The 18,542-nt window shown below is 43.1% G+C and overlaps 1 protein-coding gene across 3 annotated transcripts in view; it reads right to left on the bottom strand.

Moving 5' to 3' along the window:
* The window catches only part of katnb1 (katanin p80 (WD repeat containing) subunit B 1), a 47,186-nt gene extending 32,735 nt beyond the window's left edge, over nt 1-14,451 (bottom strand). Inside the window, exons 1-8 of one of the 3 annotated variants that reach the window (XM_085991076.1) lie at nt 13,724-14,451; nt 12,516-12,633; nt 11,061-11,161; nt 10,517-10,558; nt 9,156-9,239; nt 7,264-7,379; nt 5,768-5,839; nt 5,006-5,156 (exon numbers count right to left, since the gene is read on the bottom strand). In XM_085991076.1, coding sequence (XP_085847202.1) covers nt 5,006-5,156; nt 5,768-5,839; nt 7,264-7,379; nt 9,156-9,239; nt 10,517-10,558; nt 11,061-11,161; nt 12,516-12,633; nt 13,724-13,933 — 894 coding nt within the window. In that variant the 5' untranslated portion in view covers nt 13,934-14,451. The remainder of the gene's footprint in view (nt 1-5,005; nt 5,157-5,767; nt 5,840-7,263; nt 7,380-9,155; nt 9,240-10,516; nt 10,559-11,060; nt 11,162-12,515; nt 12,634-13,723) is intronic. The other 2 variants (XM_085991074.1, XM_085991075.1) reach the window with 2 other exon arrangements.
* Between the last annotated feature and the right edge of the window lie 4,091 nt (nt 14,452-18,542).

The raw sequence follows: 18,542 nt of genomic DNA, 5'->3' as shown, positions 1-18,542 counted from the left end.
AGTTACGATGTTTCAACAGTCCGAATGTCAGCAGACACCTGGTAAATTACTGCTTTAATCTCAGGTCCAGTACATGATTTGCATTTCCACACAGCCACCTCCTGAATTATCACGTGCCCCCTCCCCCCCAAATCATTAAGACTCAAGTAGATTCCACTTCTGCAAATCACACGTCCCCACTTTTAATGGATTTACTATAAAGCTACAATCGCAAGGAGGCCAATACACGTAATGGAACATCACTCTCACTTTGCAGTCTATTGTTAAATCCCTATTGACAAGTTCACTCAAATCAGCAAGGGTAAAGCTTTCTTGTTAATCACAAACACATGAAACAGATGTTGGTGTCAATAACTCATCACAAAATATATTGGGACATTTTGTTGCAATTATGAGCTGCCTCAGGTAGGAAATGGCCCCGTACAGCACGTGAGGTGGAAGCTTAGCTTTCCCCAACAACACTAACTATGGCCCTCAGAGGTGCAACAGACATGCTGATAATATGCAAATATCTCAGAGGGGCAAAAAGGAGAAACAATGCTTCAAAAAGCAATGGGAAAACAGTTGCAACAATATGAGCAAATTCTGCCAGAGATGACCAATTACTCATTATGTTGCACATGCCTTGTTTTTCTCCTCACAATGACATCCCTGGTTCTGCAAAAAAAACTCTACATCCATTCAACCAATTTGCTTCAGAATTTTAAAAATTCAGATCATGTTCCAAAATTAAATTACTCCAATAACATTAGATTTTGTTTCCTTAGCTTCTACTCACAGCTCATTTGATTGAAATCTAAATCTTCTTTGAACCCTTTCCATTGTCCCACCTCATTTTCTAAGCATAGTGACCACAAAGAGCAAGTCGCATTTCTCAAGCACCGTAATCATGTGCCTCAGAAATGTCTCAGTGCTTTGCATACAATTAATTACTTTGAAACTCAGTGACTTTTGTTAGGTAGGTGGGTGAATGCAGCAGCCATTTTTCACACAAAATCTCAAGGGGAGTGTTAAGTATGTGTATTGTATTGAACAATTAACACAAAGACTTAAACGTATAACTCAACAGGTCTTTACTGGTTGGAGGTAGGGACTATACCTAGGTCTTTACTTCATGCCCACAGGCGGGAACTGAGGGGGATCAGTACCCACAGTACTATTTATACCCCTATGGCCAGGAGTGGTACTGCGTATCACTACGCCCAACAAGTAGTGCAGTCCTGTCCATAGGTTCAAAGTAGCACACATATTACATACACAACATTCCTCCCTTCCTAGCTTTAGTCATCTCCCCATTTAACATAACGTAATAACATATATACATATATAACTTCAGGTTTACATAACAGAATAACATAGATACATAGATAACTTCATGTCAAAACAGATCACAGATTCAGTCTCTGCGGAAAACAGTTCACAGATTCAATCTCTGTGGTGTAGTCGGTTCACGTTGCTGGAGTGACTCATTCAATAGTCCTTCCATGGATTTAACAGTTTGAACTTCCGAACTGAATTGGCTCCGTTCGGAGGGACCACGTGTGTGATCTGGTAGAGGTGATAATGGTTCAGATGGGTCATCTTCTGTTTTTACTTTTCCTTTTCTGCTTCTTGGAGACTCTCTGGGCTCCATTGTCAGCTGCCACAGCTGCCAGCTGCATGCGCAGTTCCTCCTTCTCTTCCTCCTGTTTCCGTCGTAGAGCCAGCTTCTCCTGATGTTCTGTAGACTTTCGGTGCTCCTCCATGATTTCTGTATGGTGGGAGTCGAAGTTACAAGTTGGGCAGGACAGGACATAGTAATATTCGGTGTCGTCCTGATCTAGGCCAGCGAGAGGGTCTTCTATTTCCTCCATACCCAGCTGGGCGTTAGCCAGCTTTTGTTCCAAGTCCAGACATCTTTCCTGAAGAGACTTCTTCATGCGTACCTCTTCATCCAGCTTTTTCTGGGCTTTCAGCAAGTCGTTTACTAGTGACCTCATTTGTGATTTTAATACTTCAACTTCCTTTGGAGATTGATTGATCGGACTATTCAATCCCTCTACCGGAGCAGCTGTTTCAGCGGTCTGTTGTTCTACATTGACGTGAGTCAGCGTACTTTTGGCATCCAAGGGCTGCTCTGTTGCAGTCATCTCAGTCTGTGTTGCCACCTCAGCTCTTCCAATAACCTTTGAGAGCTCCGAACCCCTTTCGTTTGAATATTGAAGTTCGTGTTCAAGTTTTTCCCATTTCAGAGTCCTGTCCTTCAGCATATGCAGGAGTTGGCTGACCGTTAACTCCTCTGACATCAGACGTTTTGTGTGCTCCTGCTCCATTTTCTCCATCAGCTGCTTCTGTTGTCTTTCCAGATTCTCCAACTCTATATCAAAGAACTCTTTCGTTGCATTCAACTCTTGCTCAAAACGGCGAAGCATTTGTTCTAATTGCTGTTGTAGTTTGAAATGGAGTTGAGTTCGAGCCCGGTGTCCCTCAGAAATGGGCACATCAGTAGACTTGCCAGACTCAGAATCCACAGTTAAACTATGTTGTTGTTGCTCAGTGGAATTCTGTGCTGAAACTTTGTCTTTTGCACCTGAGTTGGGCTTACCATCATCCGTTCCAGAGTCTGGGCCGACTATCTTCACCGAGTTCTCACTCGTTATTGTTTGTAGGAAATGCCAGTCCATATTCATTTTCCTAATCCACTCCCGTCCTAGTAGTGGAGGACCTCCTTCAGATATCACATATAAGTCCATTATTTGACTGTCTTCGCCCTTGTGGACCACTGCAACCTCTATTTTCCCGATGGGGTACACTCTTTGCCCCGTGTATGTTTTCAATATAATCCCCGTATCCTGTAGGGGAACATGTTGGAATAACTTTCCGTAATCTTTCTTATTTATGACCGTCAATGCCGATCCAGTGTCCAATTCCAGTTTTACTTGGACTCCTTCTATCTGAAGAGTGACCCAAATTGTCTGGAGGTCTGCACCCTTACCAGCGTTGAGTACTCTTAAGCTAGCCAGTTCATTACTGCTAGCGTCTGAATCGGACTCCTGTTCGGTCACCTTGTGTACCTTTGCGTATTTTCCTTGCGGTGACTTCTTGTTGCTGGTCTTCTTCCCTGACCTGCATACTCTAGCTATATGTCCAAGCCTACCACAAGTTCTACATTCTTGGTTTTTAAACCAACACTGGTTCTGATCATGCGTTGTCTTTCCACAACGATAACATTTGCCAGAACTCACACCCAATTTGTGTGCACTGAGCTCCGGTGACCGTAGCTGCATTACTGCCGTGCCTCTCGCTGCGGCTTCGTGTGCTGCTGCCATAGTGACCGCCTTCTCAAGCGTCAGCTCATTCTCCTCGAGCAGTCGCTTTTGTGTATCCTGTTTAAATAAACCACACACAAATTTGTCTCGAAGTGCCTCTGTCAGTCCCGTTCCAAACTGGCAATATTTCGCTAATTTACGCAATTCCAGCAAATAATCAGCATTGCTTTCATGCTGTAGCTGCCTTCTGTCGTAAAATTTAAATCGTTCCGCTAGCATCAGCGGCGTGGGGTTTAGATGATCTTTCAGGACAGTAACAATCTCATCGAACGTCTTATCCGCCGGTTCATCTGGTGATAACAGTTGTTTCAATTGCCCGTATGTCTTCGCACCCATTAAATTTAATAATGTTAGAGCTTTATCTTGGTCATGAATTTTATTGGCCTTACAATAATTTTTTACTCTTTCAACATATATGGCCCAATCTTCGAGGTCACTATCAAAGGTGCTAATATTCCCGTGTTTAGGCATTGTAGATTTGCAATTTCTCAGATTTTATTTTGTTTACTTGTTATCAAAGATGGCGGCTTCCCGCTCTTGCCGTCGTCCTCCGCCCACAAAATGGCGGTTTTCCCGCTTCTGCCTTCTTCCCCAGCGGTTTTCCCGCGAAAAATGGCGGCTTTCCCGCGCTTCTCGCTCTCCCCGCCCACTTCAATGGCGGTTTTCCCGCGCTTCTCGTCGCTGACTTTCAGCCCGACTGCGGCTCTTATCTCCTGTGCGATCGCTGGTGCGCCGCCCGCCCGAAACGGTTCTCAGCCCTTATCACCGGTGCGATCGCTGGCCCGCTAAGCGCCTCCCGCTTGAAGCGGCTCCCGGCCTCTGGCTCACCCGCTCGGCGGCTCTTGCTCGCTCCCTCCCGGGCTCTGGCTTACCCGCTCGCGCCCTCCCGGGCTCTGGCTTACCCACGAGGTTATGGAGGCTTCAGGGTCCTAATGCCTGTCGCTTCCAGTCGCTGGAAGCTGTCAGGATTTCTGCTGCCCTTCAGTTTTCAGTGGGGTGTTGAGGATTGGAACCTCTCTTCAACGTCCTGTCTTTGGACGAAGCCGCTGTGGAATAACTGCCGCAGGGTTCGAACCGACTCGTCGCCAGTGTTAAGTATGTGTATTGTATTGAACAATTAACACAAAGACTTAAACGTATAACTCAACAGGTCTTTACTGGTTGGAGGTAGGGACTATACCTAGGTCTTTACTTCATGCCCACAGGCGGAAACTGAGGGGGATCAGTACCCACAGTACTATTTATACCCCTATGGCCAGGAGTGGTACTGCGTATCACTACGCCCAACAAGTAGTGCAGTCCTGTCCATAGGTTCAAAGTAGCACACATATTACATACACAACAGGGAGTAAGATGAATGAGCAGTGAATCTGTTTTTGATGGTATTGGTCGAGGGAGGAATTTTGACCAGGACACCAGGAAAATTTCCCAAGAGATCACAAATGGACACACACACCATGGTCTGACTAATTTGTAATCTACCAATATGCTTATACATCTCAATGTTAATGCTTTCATCATTCATCTATTACATTCATATCTATTTGCTTAGCTATGCAATTTCCTCTTAGCATCATAATTCTTATTAACACCAAGGTGCGTTTCTTTTTATTTCCCGTAAGAATTCCACTACTTAAGGACTAGGGCTTCTCTGGGCAGTTCCTGCAGCTCTATACCCATGCGTGTGCAATACATACCAATTGATTGGAACAGATGGCGAGATCCGCTGCTCTACCCCAGTTAACTGGCAGTACATCAAAACAGCGGGGAGGTTCCCAGCCATAGACATGCAACGAATCCTGAGAACCACTGTAGAGACAACAGCCATCTGGGTTGAATAAAATACACCTAAAAACCAAAAGGAGAATGAGAAAAGGAAGGTATTAGTTGAACAGTTTCCTCAATCGAGGGGGCGGGGGGAATCAACAAGGATTCCCAGTCATGAGCACGAAGCCCTGCTGGAAAGTCTGTGTGTATGGATGCCAGGTGAGGACAAGATCAGTCTTGACCGTGATGCCACCCCCTGCAGAATAGCTAGCCAATACTAAGCAGGCTAGGCTCAGAGTAGTCACTTGAACAAGATATTGCCAGGCTGTTAGGATCCAGAGAGCATACAACTGTATTAATCATTGCCTTTAGAAAACGGGAAAAAATGGGGAGCAAAAAAAGATGGTGCCCACCCAATAACAATTATTCAGGACATCCTGTACCAGAGGAAAACAACAGGCGAAAACTGCTATTGCTGGTATATTTGTCATATGAGTGCATCATGAACAATGTACCAAACATAATTTCCAAAGCTCATCAGCACTACCACTTCAAAAAAACATGCAGGGGTGAGTAGTGCTCGCACCCACTACCCGGCCCCGCCAGCGTACACACATTTGCGGGTCCCGAAAAACCACTGAGCTGCAATGCTGTTTATAACACACCAACCCTCTCAACATAGCCCCTCGTACCTGACAGGAGTGCTCTCTACTTCCGTGCAGCTCACCATCTTAAACTTTTCTAGATCCCAAAACTTTATTGTTCTGAAAGTGGGGGGGGGGGGGGGGGGAAAAAAAAATAGGGAAATAAGTTCTTGTGGAACATCAATGCAAAGTAGTGTCCGTCTTTCCAATCAATACTGTATCCACACTTGATGGTTCAGAAAAATTATTTTTACATGATGAATTTTCAGGTTAAAGCACATCAGAGAACAAATATATTATATTTAACAATAAGTGCTGATCGTTTCACAATATATTAATAAATTCTATTGTATGATGAGTGAATCAATAGTCAAAACTTACTGCCTAACATTAACTCAGGGCCCTACAGGGAATCCACCTAAAATGCAGTCAACAGCACTGTTGAAGCAGACTTTACACCCAAGTCCATTCCTGCTGCTACTGTGGTGTCTGAATAGGGCCTTGACCCGCTTTAAGCTGATTGTGCCACCCAGACCAATCTGGGCAATTCTATTGTTAACAAGTCATTTACAACCCGAGGGTGAAATTTCTCCTTTCTGAGCTGCTGATATTAAGGGGATAGCAAGAGGGTTTCTCGGTGGTCAAATTTAACGTAATGTAAAAGAAACACTTGTATATTTATATATAGAGTCTTTCACGACCTCAGGATGTCCCAAATTGCTTTACAGCCGCTTGCATTTATATAGCGCTTTTAACGTAGGTGTTAAAGTACTTTTGAAGTGTAGGCACTGTTGTAATGTAGGAAATGTGGCAGACAATTTGCACACAGCAAGCTCCCACAAACAGCATTAAGTTTATGACCAGATCATTTATTTTGGTGACGTTGAGGGATAAATGTTAGCCAGGACACTGGGGAGAATTGCCCAGCTCTTCTTCGAAATAGTGCCATGGGATCTTTTTTGTCCACCTGAGAGGGTAGACGACGGGGCCTCGGTTTAATGTCTCATCCAAAAGACGGCACCTCCGACAGTGCAGCACTCCCTCAGTACTGCACTAGATTTTGTGCTGATGTGGAACTTGAACCTACAACCTTCTGACTCAGACGAGTGTGCTGCCAACTGAGCCACAGCTGACACCATATGTAGAATGCATCCCAGAGAGAAAAAAATAGAAGTCAAGCAGTGAATGGGAGAAAATAGAAGTGGGGAAGGTCTTGTAGAGGTTTGAATTCAGTCATTTGCACAATTACAACTTTGTATCTTTTATATCTTCTACCTTTAAAGCACATCAAGTCTAGATAAGATGCATTTTAAACTCAGCACGTGTGTAGCTATATTGGAGCTAAAGTTTATTTTGATTTTTGGCTGCTATTGTGCCATTTATTATGTATATAAAAGGCTAGTTTCAAAATAAATTGAACACCATCACCACGGAGAAGCATGTTTTGAAAACTCCGAAGCTGAAGGACTGAAAATTAAGTTCCATTGATGTTGATCCAAATTGTGGGCACCAGTGACTAATCTCAAAGCAGCATCCATGCTGACCTGTCTGAGCTGCCTGAAGCCAGCAGATACTCGTTGGGGTGGAACTCCACAATGTTTACAGGTCCAGTGTGGTCCGTGAATTCCGTTAGAATTTTTGCCGCCGACAAATCCCACAGCTGATTAAAAAAAAGGGGAAAATAAATCACATGCACTGAAGACAGCAACTTCTTCCATCTTCATGGATATATGTACAGGACAGGTAATTTTCACTAGCATCACTTTTCAATGACAGGAAACAAATCTAGTTGGGAAATAAAGCCTATAAGACGCATCACTAGCTTTAATTTCAATGGACTCACTTACTATAAAAACCAGACATCTTCATATGTGTATTTATTATTTTCTAAATATACAGAGTGTGACTTTAGTGTTTGGTATTTTTTTTTTTTTTTACATTCATTAGATAAGGGACACCCTTTTCCACTTTGGTATCCAGTCTCAGCAGCAAGCACCTCCAAGTCACATACATTGGCCGAACACAGAATAAAGTCTCCCTCTACACTGCCAGGCAATATACCTTAAAAAGCGGGGAAGGAAAGTTCAAGGGAATACTTTTTCCTTAAAAGATCTCCTGCCTACTGAAAAAAATACTGGAATGGCTTGACATTTTAAAAAATAAATCGAACTTCGTCTCAACAGACATCCAGAATACAGATCAATTAATCAGCTGATAAGTTACAACATTGCCTTACAGTATCTGAAGAAGTAACCAGAATATTTTTAATGGATTTCAATGTCTTTGGAGGGTGTATTTGATAATCCAGAGCTGCCCAGCTTGAAAAAATTGGCTACTGACAATACAAGTACTGGATTTAAAAAAAAATCAATCTTGGGACGTGGGGATCACTGGCGAAGCCGCCTCTATTGCCCATCCCTAGTTGTCCTTGAGAAGATGGCAGTGCTCCTTCTTCTTGAACCGCTGCAGTCAGTGTGGTGAAGGTACTTCCACAATGCAGTTAGGGAGGGTGTTCCAGGATTTTGACCCAGCTGACATTGCAATCAACAGAGCCGTTCTAGCATGCAAGTGGCTCGTTTTAGTCAGTAACGGGACTAATCTGGCGGGTATTTGTTGAGGTTAAAAAAAAAAATTTTGAAACAAAGCAATGTTTTATCAGTATCCCACTATATCAGAAAACGGAGCCATCTCAGACATCAGACTAACAGAATACATGGTAAAATGCTCCCATCCTTATAAAACTGTATTACCTTAACTTACTACAAGCAGTGTCATGGGAAATCTGTTTCTTTTTAAAATGGACAGTAGGTGAGCTCTATGAATAAAAGTACTGTTTCCTTCATCTTTTAATCCTTTAAAGAGCCCCTCTTACCGTACCAGTGAAATATCTTCCTCCATACCAACAAAGAGTACAGCCTCTCTGGTGCAACAGCTAATGTATTTCAAATTATAGGCAATTTTGTGCATTTACTATTTCATGCTACACTCATCAATTGTAAATAATAAAACTTCCAATTACCATCTTTAACTTTCCCCTTTAATTGAAAGAATGGAACATGAAAAGAAGATTGCTCCTATTTTTTTTTTTTTTTTTTTTATAAACACAAAGGCCAATTACCAAGATTCTCCACATTACTGCTCGGAATTCTTGTCCCAATATATCCATCACTCAACAGAAACCATTTTGGTTTACAATTTGCTATAGAAAACAGCTGACACGGAGAAACCCATCAAGCTGCAGTGACTCCATTTTAAACAAAGCAAATCTGTTTCATTGAGCAACAGGAAGACAATTTAACAGAAAAGTCTCAACAAATTTTGCGCATGGAGCAGGTTCGAAGTCGATACATAAATTATTCAGCTAAAAGCAGTAAGTCAATTGCTTACTGATGTTGCAGTCACATCAAGAGTTCTGTGTAAAGCTCTGTGTAAATACCTTCACCGTGCCGTCATCCCCACCAGCAGCAATCCACCGCCCATCAGGACTGAATCTTAAACACCGCACAGCATTTGTGTGACCCTGCAAAGAGAGCAGGGACAATTTTAAGTGGAGTATAAACAACACCATCCTGCAGTCTGTCCCGATTGAAGTACCTACTATACAATAAACAGAGCAGTCCAAAGTTATTGCACTTTTATTACTACCCACATTACACAATGTAGATAAGCGTGCAGTTATGCATAAAGGTGCGCAGAATTCAGGTATAGAGTATAGCAAAGGTTAAAGGTGGCAGGAAGGGAAAGGGGGTGGTCATGGACCACGCCAATAAAGGTTCAAGCCTAGTATCAGGCAACTGCAGCCGAAGCAAACAGGGTCCTGGGCTGGACTGTTCTGTACAAAAACCAAAGCCATGATAATAGGGTTATACAAGGCTTTGGTGAGACCTCATCAGGACCCCTCAGCTCGAGAACAATATTGTGGCTATAGAGAGGGTTCAGTGAAGGGCAACAAGGAAGATTCCCAGCCTAAATCCATTGAGTTATGGAGATGGGGCATAGACTTAATTAGGGATCTGATACAGGTATAAAAATTATTCAGGGCATTGATAACGTACAAGTGGATAGATTGTTTGAGGTGATGGGACTGGGTAGAACTAGGGGCCACCCATTTAAATTCAGAGCACTGGGAATGGTAGGATATGTAGAAGTTTTATTTTTCTTAGAGGGCGTTCGATCCGTAGAACAGGATTCTGGAAGTGACAGTGAAAGCTGACTCCTAGTCAGGCACATTTTTGGAAAACTACGAGATTTTGACAGAAAGGCGGCAAGATTTTGGTTAATAACTGTTGAGGTGCCAGAGACATTTTTGGTAGGTTTCCTGAATTGAGTCACTTTTTTTTGCCTCTCAGGTGAAGAGGGGAAGAGTGGGGACATGGGCAAAAAAATGGAGCAAGAGCATATGGTCCTCTTCTTATCCTAAGTACACAACTAACCATATGGGGGCTCGAGTGCTGTTCAAGGTAAGCAGCAATAAGTCTTTTAACGTGATAAACCCAATTACAGCACCCAGCAGCAGAAAATGTTACATTATGGTCCTTTTCATTCTTTGAATGCATCTCCGTACAAACACCTAGAACATTTTACAAAGGCAGGTCATAGGACACTATCCCTTTAAGGCTTTTTCCCTCATGTTGACTACATGTGACTTCACTGACCCAAATTATATACAGTGCCTCACTCTAGGTTTCCTCTTTAGTTGGAAATTGCTATAAGGTTGAGTTCCAGATAACCTATCTGCCATCACCGGAAAGAAAACTGCTTTGCTGTTGATTTAATGAGACGGGTTATTCCTCTCACCTTGTACGTCATTACACAACCTTTTCTTCGAATGTCCCACAACTGGAAATGGAAACACATCAGAATTTCAGTGCAGATATTTCATATTTTGTTTTTTTTAATTTAAATATAGCAAGAAATACTAAAATCATCTGAACACCTTTATGTGCTAGAGGCTGATTGCTGCACCGAGACTGGCTTTTAAAGGCAGCTGCCAAAGGAACAGGAGTGACTGGGAATTTGCTGCATCATCCATCTGAAGTCTTTAAGATTAGGAAGGATTGACGAATCTCATTTGTGTTTTTACAGAACGGTGAGTAGCATGTAAAATATATTACCGGGAAAAGCTATCAAAACCAACAATATAAATAAATTCAAGAGACAATTAGATGGGTTTTTAAGAGAGAGATGATGCATTTGTTGAGAAGGCAGATGGGTGCTGTCAAGATACATCAGAAAAAGAGACAGATTTGCTGGATCAAATGGTCTTTTCCTGTTCCTAAATGTATATTCTAGCGCGCTTATATGCAATAAGTGGTTAATGTTCCGCTGGACTGTACTGTACCTTTACATTGGTGTCCAGAGAGCCAGAGGCCACAAACTCCCCAAAAGGATGGAAGTCTAAACTGCAGATGTTGGCTTTGTGTCCTGACAGTGTCCGAAGAACTTCAAGAAAACAAAATTAACATTGTGTTAATACATTCCTACCTTACACTGATTTACGAATTGCCCATGTCGGAGACCTAATAACTTCAACATGATGTTCCAGTTACAATTGCGGCCTCTTTCCATCCTTCTTACTGTGGACTTTTCTGCTTCTAATTGTTAGATCACAACTTCATATGCCTTTGAGAGCATCTTTACTAGCTAAGCTTTTGGTAATGCACCCAGGAGATCAAACAGAACAACCTTTCTGTTAATAGTTTTTAAGCTGCTGCAATTATCCCATGCCTCCACTGGAACTCTCTCCATTCTTCAGTAAGTATCATAACTTCAGACCTTATTTTAAGATTAAATTATTATGCACAATTGTTTTACAAAAGATGAACAAGCAAATAACTATGTGATATAATACACATCTACAACAGAAATCCTTCTTTCTAGCGCCTCGAAAAGTCACAATTTAATGTTAAGATATTACACAGCATTTATTTTCTCCTTGTACTGCTTACTACTGTGGAAGTTGATGCTGACGTAAACTATTCTCTTGAGAATTCCAAACCATACTTGAATAGCTACAGCTCTTTAAAATATTCCCAGAAAGAGTTACTGGGACCTCCTGGATTTGAATAACTGACTGGTTTACACATAATTGAACAAGTATCACTATCTGTTTTGCTCAAAAGTAAAGTAGCTCTTTTCTAATCTTTTGAGGCAACTGGAGAAGGCTTGAAACATGTATTGAATTTAGTTTGGCATAAGAATCTGCCGGCACTGGCTTTTATACTGTGACTGGATGTAAACAGGGTAGCCACTAAATTAAAACTAAGCCAAAAATAAACCCTTCATTTTTGTCACAGTACGATCTAAGGTAGTTGTAGAGTTAAATAAAGAAAACATCTTTATGGGAAGAAATGGACGTGAATGTCAAATAAGTATGAGGCAAAACAGTTGAACAGCTTCATAAATATTCACTGCTCAGATCCATGCATGAAGAATAGCGACTTGAACAAGGTTGAAGGCTGCATGTACGCATAGAATCATACCCCAGGAGGAAAGGTGGGGAGGAATTAGCCTTAAAGGTAAATTCATTATCTGCTGCAGAGTTATCTCCACACATAAATAAAACATGAGAATCAATGAATAAAAGCCACTTCCTCACTTCTGCGCTGGGGAGAGCAAGCGAGTATGGTCTGTGATGCTTAGCTGGCCAGGTTTAATAAAGATGCATAGACATTTAATTTGGAGTTTTATTTGATTACCTTTGGAGACTAGGGAATACATAAGCAGAACTTTCAAAAGATTGCAAGGTAGGAGGTTAAAACCGTCATTCAATTATTCAAGAATAATGGGTACTTACTCTTGGCTGCTTCCAAATCCCATATTCTTAATGATCCAGACTGCGAGCCTGCAACAACCAATTCCTCAGAGTCTTTGAACTGAATACACTCGACGGGTGTGTTGTGTCCTGTAAGACTCTACACAATGAAACATTTTTTTTTTAAATTGATGCTTTATTGAATTTGTTATGCTGTAGAAAATACAAGGCTAAATGTATGCATGCAAAATACAAACAGGAATAAAAAGATATAAAATTTGAAGCATATAGTTAAAAGAACTGGATTCCAAGTCAGAGGGACATAGTTTAAATTGGGCATTTAAACTCAGGTTGTGAGTTTAACCAGTTTCAACAGGGTCACCAAGCTGATCACTACTGCTCTTGGCACCAGTTTGATAACTGTCAGTGTGAGTGGCATCTAAAAATCATATTCCATTAAACTGCCCAACATTTCCACTCCCATTTTGTGATGGTGTAAATATTTGCTAGTAGGCCCGGTTAATGATACATTGGTACACAAGCGGACTTGTTTTATCAGTTGTGCATTCAAATCCGTAGAGCTCTGTGGCCACATTCCACAAAGAAGTCCCCTGTTTCGTGAGTGGTTGGAGCACAAACACCCCAGTAAAGATTCATAACTTTATCTAGTCACCCAATCTTCGCTGTTAAATCTAGTGATTAAGCACACCCTCTTCCATAAAATTAGGATGACATTTATCCCAGAATTCAATGATTCAAGTTAAGGGTTTTGTTAAACAGATTGTCTTTTGCTAGCAGAATCTTAAAAACACACACAAATAAACAAGGCTGCTGGAAGCGGAGAAGCTGTTTATGCAAAATTCATATTCAACAAAAATTGAGACAAAAACAAGTTATACTAAAGAGATCTGGATTAACTTGTCCAATGTGGGCACCCGGAAACTATCAAAACAACCTACTCCTGTTCCTATGTTGTTCCCAAGAGCTCATAGGTCATGAGTAACACAGGTTAGATGCAGAGTACCTTAACCATGATTTCAGGGGCTTTCTCTATTGTACAGCAGAAATATTTAAAAATCCTAGCCAGGTACCTACCTGGCCTGTGATGGAGTGCAATTTTTATTCTAATTTGAGGGAAAGTTCGTGCTCATGGACCCTCATTCTCTAGGAAGCAAAACTACCTCAAGCTCATCACATAGACCCTCACAGTTAGAGAAAGGATAACACTGTTTCAGTGCCCTCCGACTCACCATAATACAGTTAGGTTTGCTGACTGACCACAAGTTGACCCGACAGTCCTCTCCACCAGTGGCCAATAGTCTTCCTGAGTTCTTCCCCAGCACCAGACAGGTTACATTACCGGCGTGAGCAACAAACTCCTCTGTAAGGGAAATGCAAAAGGAAGAGAATCTAGGTAGCACATTCAACAACAACTTACATTCATATAGCCCCTTTAACATGGAAAATAACAAACCTAAGGTGCTTCACAGAGGCAGCAAGAAAAACAGACGCCAAGCCAAAGGAGGAACGTTTATGACCAAAATACAAAAGGTATATTTTTCTCAAGCTTGACATTCATATAGTTATCATTTTGTAATTTAAAAAAAACTGCTCAACCCACAGATGCTCTCTATTCTAAACATGTCAAATTTCATTACAGCAAACCCTTATAACATCCATCACTAGTCTGCTCCGCATAATACAAAGGAACTCAAACAACAACAACTTGTATTTATATAGCGCCTTTAATGTAGTAAAACGTCCCAAGGCATTGCACAGGTGTATTATAAGACAAAAAATTTGACACCGATCCACAGAAGGATAAATTAGGGCAGGTGACCAAAAACTTGGTTTTAAAGAGCATCTTAAAGGAGAAAAGAGAGGTAACGAGGCAGAGAGGTTTAAGCAGGTAATTCCAGAGCTTAGGGCCTAGGCAACAGTAGGCTCAGCCACCAAAGGTTGAGCGATTATAATCAGGAATGCTCAACAGGGCAGAATTAGAGAAACGCCGATATCTCGGGGGGGGGGGCTGAAGGAGATTTGAAAACAAGGTTGAGATTTTTGAAATCGAGGCGCTGCTTGACCAGGAGCCAATGCAGGTCAGCGAGCACAGGGGTGATGGGTGAACGGGACTTGGTGCGAGTTAGGACAGGGGCAGCCGAGGTTTGGATGACCTTACGTTTACGTAGGGTGGAATGTGGGAGGCCAGCCAGGAGTGCGTTGGAATAGTCAAGTCTAGAGGTAACAAAGGCATGGATGAGGGTTTCAGCAGTGGATGAGCTGAGGCAAGGGCGGAGACAGGCGATGTTACGGAGGTGGAAGTAGGCAGTCTTTGTTATGCTGCGGATGTGTGGTCGGAAACTCATTAAACCTCAGTAAGATCCTCCCTTATTGTGGGCATATGTACATATATCTTCCTCTAGCCCCCCTCAGTCTCTCCACTTTTTGCCCCTCCATCCCTTTGCCTTCCCTCTATTTCCTTCCCATTCCTCTCAGCCATTTCATTTGTTCTTTTCTTGCTCTGTTTTCTTCTTTTCCACTGTTTATCTTTCTTCCCATGTTTATCTCTCTCCCATGTTTTGTTCTCCATCCTGTATTTTCATGATACATTTCCTCACCCTATACTCTTCTTTCCTCTCTCCATGTTTTCTGTCTCTCACTCTGTGCTTATTCTCTCTTCCCCTTTCCTGTTTTCTGCAATGTTTTCCGTTTTCTTCTCTCCCCATTTTCTTCTTCATACCTTGTTCCTTTCTCTCTCCTCTTCATGTTTCCTCCCTCTCTCTCTGCTTCCCGAGTTCCCCATATCCATTTTCCTCATTTGCCCTCATTCCATTTTTCCCTCCCTCTCCATTCTCCTCTCCCCATTTTCCTCTCTCTCCTCCCCTTCCATTCCCCCCCCCCATCATTTTCCTCTCTCTCACCCCATTTGTTTCTCTCCCCACCCCCCATCTCAGTGTTCCAAACTCCTCAGTGATCATCCCTGGGTATGCCCTGTTCCACCGGCAGCAAAGACCGACCAGAGATGGGGGCACAGTGATGTACAGTCAGGTGAGTGTGGTCCTGGGAGTCCTCAACGTTGACTCTGAACCCCGTGAAGTCTCAGATCAAACATGGGCATGGAAATCTCCTGCTGATTACCACTTACTGCCTTTCCTCGGCTGATGAATCAGTACCCCTCAATGTTGACCACCACCTAGAGGAAGCACTGCAGGTAGCAAGGGTACAGAATATATTCTGGGTGGGAGACTTCAATGTCCATCAAGAGTGGCTTAGTACAACCACTGACTTGAGCTGGCCAAGTCAAGAACATTGCTGGTGGGCTTGCAGCAGGTAGCAAGAGAACCAACAGGAGGGAATAACCTACCTAACCTGGTCCTCACTAATCTACCTGTCACAGATGCGTCTGTCCATAACCTCAGCACAGTCATAGAATGGTTACAGCACAGGAGGCCATTAGGCCCATTGAGCCCGTGTTAGCTCTCTAAGAGCACTTCAGCTGGTCCCACTCTCCTGCCCTTTCTCCGTAGCCCAGCACTTTTTTTCCCCTTCCGGTACTTATCCAATTCCCTTTTGAAAGCCACGATCGCGTCTGCCTCCACCACCCTTTCAAGCAGTGCATTCCAGATCCTAACCACTCGCTGCGTAAAAAAGATTTTCCTCATGTTCTTCTGACAATCACCTTAAATCGGTGTCCTCTGGTTCTCAACCCTTCCGCCAATGGGAACAGTTTCTCTCTATCTACTCTGTCTAGACACCCCTTGATTTTGAACACCGCTATCAAATCTCCTCTCAACCATCTGTGCCCCAAGGAGAACAACAACCCCAGCTTCTCCAGTCTATCCACGTAACTGAAGTCCCTCATCACTGGAATCATTCTTGTAAATCTTTTCTGCACCCTTTCCAAGGCCTCCACATCATTCCTAAAATGCAGTGCCCAGAATTGGACACAATACTCCAGTTGAGGCCGAACCAGTGTTTTATAAAGGTTTGTCATAACTTCCTTGCTTTTGTAGTCTATGCCTCTATTTATGAAGCCCAGGATCCCATATGCTTTTTTAACCGTTTTCTCAACCTGCCCTGCCACCTTCAATGATTTGTGCACATATACCCCCAGGTCTCTGTTCCTGCAGCCCCTTTAGAATTGTACCCTTTAGTTTATATTGCCTCTCCTCGTTCTTCCTACCAAAATGTATCACTTCGCACTTTTCTGCATTAAATTTAATCTGCCACATGTCCGTCCATTCCACCAGCCTGTCTGTCTATCCTCTTGAAGTCTATCACTATCCTCCACGCTGTTCACTATAATCCCAAGTTTGTGTCATCTGCAAATAGTAAAATTATGCCCTGTACACCCCAAGTCATTAATATATAATCAAGAAAAGCAGTGGTCCTAGTACCAACCCCTGGGGAACCCCACTGTGTACCTTCCTCCAGTCCGATAAATAACCATTCACCACTACTCTGTTTCCTGTCACTTAGCCAATTTTGTATCCATACTGCCACTGTCCCTTTTATTCCAAGGGCTTCAATTTTGCTGGCAAGCCTATTATGTGGTACTTTATCAAACGCCTTTTGGAAGTCCATATACACATCAAACGCATTGCCCTCATCAACCCTCTCTGTTACCTCATCAAAAAACTCAATCAAGTTAGTTAAACACGATTTGCCTTTAACAAATCCATACTGTCTTTCCTTAATTAATCCACACTTGTCCAAGTGACTGTTAATTTTGTCCCGGATTATCGTTTCTAAAAGCTTCCTCACTACCGAGGTTAAACTGACTGGCCTGTAGTTACTGGGTTTATCTTTGCACCATTTTTTGAACAAGGGTGTAACATTTGCAATTCTCCAGTCCTCTGGCACCACCCTCGTTTCCAAGGAGGCCTGGAAGATTATGGCCAGTACCTCCGCAATTTCCACTTTTACTTCCCTCAGCATCCTAGGATGCATCCCATCAGGTCCTGGTGACTTATCTACTTTAAGTACAGCCAGCCTTTCTAGTACCTTTCGCGGGCTTTTTCTTAGAGGCTGGTGTGGGAGCGGTGAGACCAGAGACCAGAGACCGGAAGCCCGCTGAGTATTTAAACTCACTTTCGCGGGCTTTTTCTTAGAGGCTGGTGTGGGAGCAGTGAGACCAGAGACCTGAGGCCCGGTGAGTATTTAAACTCACTTTCGCAGGCTTTTTCCTTAGAGGCTTACCAATTTCAGACCGGCGGCGGCGTTCCAGAGCCACGTCAAGATTCAAAACATGACGCGGGCAGGAGGGAGCAGCTGATTGGGTGAGTACGGCCAGGTATTTATACTACTCTATAGTTTGACAGTTAAGGTTCATAGTTTATAAAGTTTAGATGGTCTTAATTTTTTGTGGTTAGTTTCTAGCACTAGTAACCAAGGGCCCTTGAGTATATCATTGAATTGGTGGTATTGATTTGATTTAAGTTAATTTGAATTAATTAAAGGGTAAGTCATGGCAGGAGAGCTCTGTGCCGTGGTATGCTCCTCCTGCACTATGTGGGAAATCAGGGACACTTCCTGTGTCCCTGACGACCATGTGTGCGGGAAGTGTATCCAGCTGCAGCTACTGACAGACTGCATTGCGGCGCTGGAGCTGCGAGTGGATACATACTGGAGCATTTGCGATGCTGAGGACGTCGTGGACAGCACATTTAGGGAGTTGGTCACACTGCAGGTAAAGGCTGCACAGGCAGGAAGAGAATGGGTGACCACCAGGCAGAGTAGTAGGCGCAGGCAGGTAGTGCAGGGGTCCCCCGTGACCATCCCCCTCTCAAACAAATATACCGCTTTGGATATTGTTGGGGAGGATGGCTTATCAGGGGAAGGCAGCAGCAGCCAACTTCCTGGCACCATGGGTGGTTCTGCTGCACAGGACGGGAGGAAAAAGTGTGGGAGAGCTATAGTAATAGGGGATTCTATTGTAAGGGGAATAGATAGGCGTTTCTGTGGCCGCAAACGAGACTCTAGGATGGTATGTTGCCTCCCTGGTGCAAGGGTCAAGGATGTCTCAGAGCGGCTGCAGAACATTTTGGAAGGGGAGGGTGAACAGCCAGT

Source organism: Somniosus microcephalus, chromosome 6 (genome assembly GCF_052327205.1).
Source record: "Somniosus microcephalus isolate GS21.2 chromosome 6, FLI_Smic_1.0, whole genome shotgun sequence".
NCBI classification, from domain to species: domain Eukaryota; kingdom Metazoa; phylum Chordata; class Chondrichthyes; order Squaliformes; family Somniosidae; genus Somniosus; species Somniosus microcephalus.
This window is presented reverse-complemented; position numbering and strand designations above follow the sequence as displayed.